The sequence below is a fragment of the Anguilla anguilla genome, chromosome 10 (genome assembly GCF_013347855.1).
Source record: "Anguilla anguilla isolate fAngAng1 chromosome 10, fAngAng1.pri, whole genome shotgun sequence".
In the NCBI taxonomy this organism is placed as follows: Eukaryota; Metazoa; Chordata; class Actinopteri; order Anguilliformes; family Anguillidae; genus Anguilla; species Anguilla anguilla.
This window is the reverse complement of record NC_049210.1, coordinates 43,260,415-43,269,555: the sequence shown is the minus strand read 5'-3', so window position 1 is coordinate 43,269,555 and position 9,141 is coordinate 43,260,415. Positions and strand designations below refer to the sequence as shown.

General features: G+C 54.2%; 1 protein-coding gene across 1 annotated transcript in view; it reads right to left on the bottom strand.

The window, feature by feature from the left end:
* The window catches only part of vps13a (vacuolar protein sorting 13 homolog A), a 43,238-nt gene that overhangs the window by 14,722 nt on the left and 19,375 nt on the right, over positions 1-9,141 (bottom strand). Inside the window, exons 34-51 of the mRNA XM_035378646.1 lie at positions 8,697-8,844; positions 8,157-8,310; positions 7,757-7,881; positions 7,201-7,370; positions 6,423-6,649; positions 5,977-6,305; positions 5,309-5,662; positions 4,858-4,959; positions 4,555-4,707; positions 3,996-4,254; positions 3,247-3,407; positions 2,945-3,048; positions 2,213-2,507; positions 1,347-1,763; positions 1,119-1,223; positions 812-958; positions 532-663; positions 239-372 (exon numbers count right to left, since the gene is read on the bottom strand). Of these exons, the coding sequence (XP_035234537.1) occupies positions 239-372; positions 532-663; positions 812-958; positions 1,119-1,223; positions 1,347-1,763; positions 2,213-2,507; positions 2,945-3,048; positions 3,247-3,407; positions 3,996-4,254; positions 4,555-4,707; positions 4,858-4,959; positions 5,309-5,662; positions 5,977-6,305; positions 6,423-6,649; positions 7,201-7,370; positions 7,757-7,881; positions 8,157-8,310; positions 8,697-8,844 (3,516 nt within the window). The remainder of the gene's footprint in view (positions 1-238; positions 373-531; positions 664-811; positions 959-1,118; positions 1,224-1,346; positions 1,764-2,212; positions 2,508-2,944; positions 3,049-3,246; positions 3,408-3,995; positions 4,255-4,554; positions 4,708-4,857; positions 4,960-5,308; positions 5,663-5,976; positions 6,306-6,422; positions 6,650-7,200; positions 7,371-7,756; positions 7,882-8,156; positions 8,311-8,696; positions 8,845-9,141) is intronic.

The following is a 9,141-nucleotide window of genomic DNA, read 5'->3' as shown; positions in this document are numbered from 1 at the left end:
CAGGGATGAAGAGGCTATTGTGCTGTACAGGAATACTCAGCCACGTAGGGGAGGGTTAGGGCAATCAATCTCAAATAAACATTACACAACGTATGGCAGCAGTTCGCACTGAAAGCAACAAAATCACCTTATGCAACATATTTACTTATTGATAATTACAAGTTCCCCCTCTCTCTCTCTCTCTCACTCGTTCTGCACTGTGGTCTCTCGCCCCCCCCCCCCGGTCTCCCTCGCTCACCTCTGGTAGAACTCCAGGGTCTGTGCCTTGGTGTGGTTGATGATGAGGAAGGGGGCGGCGCCGTCGTGGTAGTCGGAGAAGCGGATCACGGTGGAATGTTCCGTCAGGTTCACGTCCACGATAATCCCGCCCAGCTGTGACATGTGGCGGGGGGAGGAGGAGCAGAAGGAGGTACGGGGTTAAAAGGGTGGGGGGTGGGGCTTACTGCGCTTAAGGTCATTGATGGGCGGGGTCAAAGGTGAGGGGAACAGTGTTTAGCGGTGCAGGGGCGGGGCTAAGAGGGCGGGGCTCACCGTGTTGTCCAGGTGAAGCAGCAGGCAGTTCTCCTGTTTGTGGAAGTTGACGGTGTGGGGGGTGGAGTGGCAGCCCTCCACCTTCACCTTGAGCTTCTTACTGTCCCTCTCGGGCCAGAACGGCACTGCCACCTGTTGGAGGGGAGGGGCAACACATTCACTCTCCTGTCTGCTCTCTCTCTATTTCTTTCTCTCTCTGTGTCTCTCTCTAAAAGTATCATGGAACACAATAGTGTGTGTGTGTGTGTGTGCGTGTGTGTGTGTGTGTGTATGTGCGCACCTGGTCCGGTGGGGCTTCGGTCCAGTTTTCCTCGTCTTCCTCGCTCACTCTGATGGTGTGCTTGGTTTTGTTCACCAATAGGTAGAATGGCACAAAGGACACAATGCGTGTCAGACTAAAGCTGCTGGCGTCGATCTTTACCCCCACCTACAGGACAGGAGGGGAATCACACCAACACACACCACTGATCAGACCAGGTATGGGACCACCAGACCTCTACAGATCACTTCAGCATTCAGTGCATCCACTTGGCATCACCGGGCGTGTAGTCCAGCACCCACACAGGTGTGTGATCGCGTGCACTCACCAGGTAATCTTTCACGCGACCTTTGCACTTCACGTCTCCGTAGCTGCCCACGGTGTCCAGGGAGAAGTCGTCCGACAGCTCGCTGTCCGACACCATGAGTCGCACCTAGAGCACACAGACACACGCTCTGATCGACCAATCACAAACCCTCGCCCTCCCATCCCGACTCGACAGCCAATCACGCGCCAGTCCTCAGGGCCAACAGCCAATGGCACGACCCCCTCCTACCTTGTTGTTCTGCAGGAAGTTGCGGGGCTTGAAGGAGAAGAGGAGGGGCTTGTCGTAGTCGCGCGGGTGCTTCCTGTGGATGTCGTCGGCCTTGTACTGCAGCAGCCGGTCCGTCTTGTTCACCATCCAGTAGGGGGAGTGCACCGCCACCACCGTCTGGCCGGGGTCGTAGGTCACGTGCACGGCGATGTCCAGCTCCACCCCCTCGGCGCCCGGCAGCCCGTCGTCGGGGGCGACGGAGCGGAAGACGGTGAAGGCGATCTCGTCCTGGCCGGTCTGCAGCCGGTACTCGCCCTGCCAGTCCTGGGTCAGGTAGTCGCGCAGACGCAGGCGCAGCCGCGACCGGTCCACGATGGCCAGGTGCAGCTGCGCAGAGTGGCCCGCCTGCAGCGTGCTGGGGGCGTGGTCTCCGTTCTCCTGCGGACCAATAAGCACGCAGAACACATTTGGCTTATGTTGTTTGCCAGGAAAACGAAATGTGTGTGCATATTTAAAATGAACATCAAACAAACTCAGTTATTGGGGATCTTGTGCAAAAAATTTGGATGTTTTCTGCTTCTTTTTTTCTGCAAAGCGATTTAATGTTGTGTGCTTGATTTTTACTGTGCTACTAATCACTACCATAACGTCCAATCAGCTCCAACCGTTTGTTTCTCTTTATTGGTCATTATGAGACCTTCCCCTCTCTTTGTTTCTCTTTTGTTTATATTATGTTCTGCTTTAAAAAAAATCAATAAATAGCCGACAGCAAAAAATAAAAAAATAAAACTCAAACTCTGTTTCACGGGATGGGCGTGCCTTTAAGATACGTAAAAAGCAGGGGACCGGCGAGCGCCACGGCACTGTCCCGCACGCCAGCGGCCTACCTCCAGGGAGAAGGTCAGTGGGTAGGGCAGAAGGTTCCGGAGCAGGACGGTGGGCCACAGCTGGAGGATGTAGGGCTCGTCGAAGGCGTCCTCGCTGCCGTGGGAACCGTGGCAGGTGAGCAGGTCCTTCTGCGGGACCATGTTGATCATCATGACGCAGTCGGGGTTGCCGGAGCGACGGCAGGTCTGCTGCACGCACTGGCCCGTGTGATTGGTCAAGCCTTCGTAGCTGAAGCCCTCCGACACCTCATACTCTTCCTCAGTCTCTGTTACAGGCTGCAGGCTGAGCACCGACCTGCAGAACAGAAACACGCGTACGTACACACACACACACACACACACACACACACACACTTAATATAACACTCAGCACTGACCTGCAGAACACACATGGCCACTGCTCACACAGACTGTAATGCAGGGCACAGACTGTAACACAGACTGTAACACAGGCTGTAAGACAGGGGTCAAACTGTAACACAGACTGTAACACAGACTGTAACACAGGCTGTAAGACAGGGGTCAAACTGTAACACAGACTGTAACACAGGGTTCAGACTGTAACGCAGGGCTCAGGCTGTAACACGGACTGTAACACAGGGTTCAGACTGTAACGCAGGGCTCAGGCTGTAACACGGACTGTAACACAGGGTTCAGACTGTAATGCAGGGCTCAGGCTGTAACACAGACTGTAACACAGGGCACAGACTGTAACGCAGGGCTCAGCTGTACCTGTAGGAGCCCAGGGGGATGCAGTACTCCTCTTTGGGCAACGCCATGCCCAGCAGCGTGGATCCCTCAAACACCCGGAACGGGATGGAGAAGTAATTTATCATCTGCAGGGCGGGAGAGGAGAGGAGAGGGGGACAGGGGGACAGGGGGACAGAGAGTCAGGGGGACAGGGGGACAGAGGAACAGGGGGGGAGTTTTGGGAACGTTATTCCTGAGTGTGGAGTGCAGTGGAGTCTGCTGTGCAATGATGATTCTGATGCGGCGGTTCTGCACACGCTCAGTTCTCGCGCAGTTTCACGCACCTGGAACGGGGAGCGGATCTTGACGTACTTGCTGCCCTCCGCAGAGTAGATCTGGCACACCAGGTAGCGGGTCACGCCCGAGTCCTTGTGCACGACGCTGAACATACTCCGCCCCACCTTTATCAGCGGGATGGTGCTGGCCGCCGTGTGCCCCACGGGAGCTGGGACACATCCAGGCAAGAGCAATCAATCAGAGATACATCCAGGCAAGAGCAATCAATCAGAGATACATTCAGGCAAGAGCAATCAATCAGAGATACATCCAGGCAAGAGCAATCAATTAGCGATACATCCAGGCAAGAGCAATCAATCAGAGATACATCCAGGCAAGACCAATCGATCAGAGATACATCCAGGCAAGAGCAATCAATCAGAGATACATCCAGGCAAGAGCAATCAATCAGAGATACATCCAGGCAAGACCAATCGATCAGAGATACATCCAGGCAAGAGCAATAAATCAGAGATACATCCAGGCAAGACCAATCAATCAGTGAATCGTATAGTGTAGTGTATTTAGTGTGTATAGAGTATTTAATGTGTATTGTGTAATATATAGTGCATTTAGTAAGTACAGTGTCAAATGCATAGGTTGTAGTTTATAGGGTGTAGTGTATACCATGTAGTGCATATGGTATATATAATGTGTAGTGTACTTGGTGTGTATTGTGGGTAACGTATAGTGTATAATGCATTAGATGTGCAGTGCACTGTGTGTGGTTTATAAGTGTACATGCACATGCACTCACTAGGCTGTATGAAGTAGTCCTTGCTGCTCAGGCTGGTCATGGCAGAGAACTGGTCAGTGGTGGTGGTGGAGGTGTAGTCCATGTTGAGGCTCTCGCCGTCCGGCAGCTCCACCCGGTGGTTGGAGGATGCAGTGCCGATGGGGCTGAAGGTCTCGCTGTGCAGCACAGACACTGCCAGGCCCAGCCGGTTCATCACCACCAGCGGGGCCTCGTCCTTCTGGAAGTGATCCGCAGTCTGACTGGCAGCCTCCGCAAACGCCTGGAAAACACACACACACACACACACAGAGTCACAAGTGCACACACACACACACACACACACACACAGAGTCACAAGTGCACACACACACACACACACACACACACACAGAGTCACAAGTGCACACACACACACACACACACAGTCACAAGTGCATGCGCGTACGTACACACATACACACACACACACACACAGTCACAAGTGCACTTAAACACACTTGTGCACAAGTGCACTGTCACACATGGACAGACTCCAGCCAACCACAGCTGCTGACACACAGCTGCTCTCTCCTGCTCTCACCGTGCCCAGGTTGCTGAGCATGCCCAGTCCACACTTGGACAGGGTGATGTTGAGCTGGTCCTTGGAGCTGATGCAGATGACGGTCTTGTAGTCGGGCACGGTGTGGTCCACTTCGTCCGACTCACGTTCGTGTTTCACCTGCTTCTTCTTCATCTGCAGGAAACACACAAAATAAAATACCCATAAAACTACAGCAGTGTTAATAAACAGGGCCAAGGACAGGGATTAGAGTGACTGTAGTATGGAGTAGTGCTGCCTGTACAGGAAGTGATGTGGCGGTTTTGCACATGCTCAGTGCAGTACCTTGAGCCCCAAGGTCCACGGCCGGAACCCGTCTTTCTTCTCATCCTCCAGAGGCTCCAGCAGCGGCTCCCAGACCCCCAGCATCTCATTATAATAATGCACCTGAAACCACACCCCCAGCATCTCATTATAATAATGCACCTGAAACCACACCCCCCCAGCATCTCATTATAATAATGAACCTGAAACCACACCCCCAGCATCTCATTATAATAATGCACCTGAAACCACACCCCCAGCATCTAATTATAATAATGCACCTGAAACCACACCCCCAGCATCTCATTATAATAATGCACCTGAAACCACACCCCCAGCATCTCATTATAATAATGCACTTGAAACCACACCTCCGACACCTCACTATAATAATGCACCTGAAACCACATCCCAGCACCTCATTTTAATAATGCACCTGAGGTGTGGTGAGGGGCACTGTGGGATAGCGTACCTCCAGGTTGAGCTTGCTCTCCAGGTTGATGAGCGTGCTCCAGTTCTTGACGTCCCCGTGGAAGGAGGACTTGGCGAGGAGCATGGGGACCGTGCGGTGGCCCACGCCGGCCTCCAGGGTCAGGCAGATGGAGCTGATGGCCATGCGCAGAGACTCGCCCTGGGGCACCAGCGGCACCAGGCTCTGGGCGTCCTCCTCGCTGTCCTCCTCCAGGAACCACAGCTTCAGCTCCTGCCAGCTCTTCCTGTCCCACAGGTTGGGCGGGACGGGGCTGGCCAGCTCCTGGGGCGTCTCCGGGGCCGGGGACAGCGCCGACTGGATGGTGATCACCGTGTTTATGATGATGGGGGACACCTGGAACACAGGCACGTCCAATCACGTCTCAGAGAAGACAGCCAATCAAATCACAGAGAGGACAGCCAATCACATTGTGGAGAGGACAGCCAATCACATCACAGAGAGGACAGAAAATCATATCGCAGAGAGGACAGCCAATCACATCATGGAGAAGACAGCCAATCACATTGTAGAGAGGACAGCCAATCACATCATGGAGAAGAGAGCCAATCACATTGTGGAGAAGACAGCCAATCACATTGTGGAGAAGACAGCCAATCACATTGTGGAGAGGACAGCCAATCACATCAGACGGGGGGGGCGGGGGCTACCTTGAGGGTGAGGGAGTTGATGCTGAGCTCCATGGCCTGGGGGCTGGTGGGGGACTGCGTGCTCTGGAAGAACACCTGGCAGGGCAGCAGCACGGTGGTGACGTTGTTCCGCCGGCCCTCGCGCAGGAAGGGGCACGCCACCACCTTCAGGTCCCGCACGGCCGCCGTCATGCTCTGGCCCTCCGGGTCGCTGCGCATCAGCAGCTCGCACTGCGTCGTCATGACGAGGGCCGGGGCGTCGGCCCGGGTCAGGTCCGCCACAAACACGATCTCCGGGTTCTTCACCACCACGTTCATCTCCGTCTTAGCCACGACGGGCGGGGCTGGCGCTGTTACACACACAGGGAATAAGTACACACACACACACACACACAGAATAAATACACACACACACACACACACACACGGGGAATAAATACACACACAAACACACACAGTGCAGGTACCTGTCTCCTTGGAGGAGGAGGCGGTGGGTTTGGTGGTCTTGGGCGGGGCGGAGAAGCCCTGCTGACTGGCCTTGATGAAGATGTCGGCGACGGTGAGCAGGAACTCCATGCTGGCGCACAGGTAGATGTCCTGCACCTGCGTGTCCAGCACCGTGCCCTCCCGGCCCTGCTTGTAGTTCACCTCCACCATCACGCTGCGGTCCGAGCCCGGCTTCATCTCCAGCATCCTGCAGGCGCGGAGAGGAGAGCGCTCACAGATTTGCACTACAGTGTGCTACGCTACGCTATGCTACGCTAAGCTGCACTGTGCTACACTACACTAGGCTACGCTAATCTGTGCTACACTAGGCTAAGCCAGGCTACGCTACACTAAGCTGCACTGTGCTACGCTAGGCTACACTAGGCTATGCTATGCTAAATTACGCTACGATAGGCTAGGCTAGGCTATGCTAGGCTATGCTACGCTGAACTACAACACAGGGCAGCCACAACCGTGGGCTCACATTCAGACCAATCAGACCACAGCGCATAGGTGCATACTGCCTTATATGGACCAGGGACCCATGTGGCAGGAACTGTATCTGCCAACGGCTGTGTCCCGATCCAGCTTCTGCTGCACCTTCGTAAACTTTTTTATTGATATGTGTGGCACAACTTCCTAAATGATTGAAGTTATACTGCTCAGGACGCTATGTGGCAGGATGTCTGTCTGCTGGCAGTGTGTCTCAGCTGCAGTAATGCGTCAGGCGGGGCGGTATTTGGCAGGAAGCCGCCGTACCTGGCGGTGATCATTTTGACCCTCTGCCGCTTGTCGTCCAGGATGCAGTTGGCCAGCTTGACGGACGCCTTCATGGAGCTGTCGGAGTACATCTGCACCGCGGTGGAGATGGTGCCCAGCCGAAACTCAGCCAGCTTCAGCTCCTCCGCCCGCAAGTCCAGCAGCTGCGCCTGAACACAGAGACACCGCCTCAACACGGGGTCTGAACACAGCGATACAGCCTCAACACGGGGTCTGAACACAGAGATACAGCCTCAACACGGGGTCTGAACACAGCGATACAGCCTCAACACGGGGTCTGAACACAGCGATACAGCCTCAACGCAGGGTCTGAACACAGAGATAGAGCCTCAACGCAGGGTCTGAACACAGCGATACAGCCTCAACGCGGGGTCTGAACACACCAATACAGCCTGAACACAGAGCCTGAACAGAGATACAGCATCAACTTGGAGCCTGAACACAGCGTTACAACCCGAACAGTGTTTTCAGGGCACAGTTTGGGGCAACTGTGATTTTGGGGTGCAATGCAGGCTCATCGTAACTTGGGGTATACCTCATTGTCATTCGGGCTGTACAGAACCAGGGTCATGGAGTCGAACTGGAAGTCCAGTTTCAGCGTGGTCTTCAGCTTAGAGCTCTTCTGCGTCTCCACAACCGCAGCCGTCACCACGGTGTTGGCTGGAGGGAGACACAGAACACACAGCTGCGTGAACAGACAGGATACAGCAGGGGGACAGACTGCAAGCGCAGGGAAGACGCAGTTGCTAAATGAGAGTGACCCCTGCAGTGTACACCCAGGTGTGTGTGTGTGTATGTGTGTGGGCGTGTGCGTATGTGTGTGTGTGTGTGTGTGTGTGTTGATAAGCGGGAAAAGCGGGCGACATGAGAGATAGAGGTGGGTGTGCTTGGGATGCGGCTGGTGGCCCGGGTTGGGGGGGGGGGGGGGGGGCTACCTCCAGGGTGGGACGTCTGAGAGTCCTTGGCAGACAAGGTGTCGGATTTATCCGTAGCAGGAGGAGGAGGAGGAGGGACAGCGTCGGACGTCTCACTCAGATTCTCACTCAGAGTCTTCAACACCACCGTCATGTCCTCCTGACTGAGCACCATCTACAACACACACACACACACACACACACACACAGACACAGACACAGACACACACACACACACACACACACACACACACACACACACACCATTACATCCTCCCCACTGACTGTAATTCCTAAGGAGGGTAAAGACCCAGGAGACTGTGCCTCATATAGACCTATATCTTTACTGAACGTGGATCATAAAATATTTACAGCATTAACGGCTAACCAGCTGACACAGATTATTCTCAATATCATTAACGAAGACCAAACAGGATTTGTAAAGAATAGATTATTAACTGACTGAGCACCATCTACAACACACACACAGAACAGACACAAACAAAAACACAAACACAAACACAGACACAGACACAGACACACACACACACACACACTCACGCTCATAGGTTTCAGGCGGGCGGTGATTTCGATGTCAGGGATGCTGTGGTACCAGGATGCAGAGAGGTTCCGTCTGATTGACAGGTCCAGGTTGACCGGCTTCAGCAGCTGTATCTCGGTCTGGAACCGCCCCCCCTCAAACGTGGTCCTGAGGAACGAAGGGACACGCCCACTATGGGCTCCATCCGGACCGAAGACTCCACCGATAACCCTCCCTGTCCATCCATCCATCCATCATCTATACCCCCTTATTCCCTGTCAGGGTCGCGGGAGGGGCTGCAGGCTCTCCCAGCATGCATTGGGCCAGAGGCAGGAATACAACTTGTACAGTTCACGCTACCTATCCCTTACCTGTTACAGCCATCTTTCCACTTCTCTCTCTTTCACAATCACATATCCCTTTCTTTATCTTTCTACACCCCCCCCCCCCCCACCTCTGTACCCC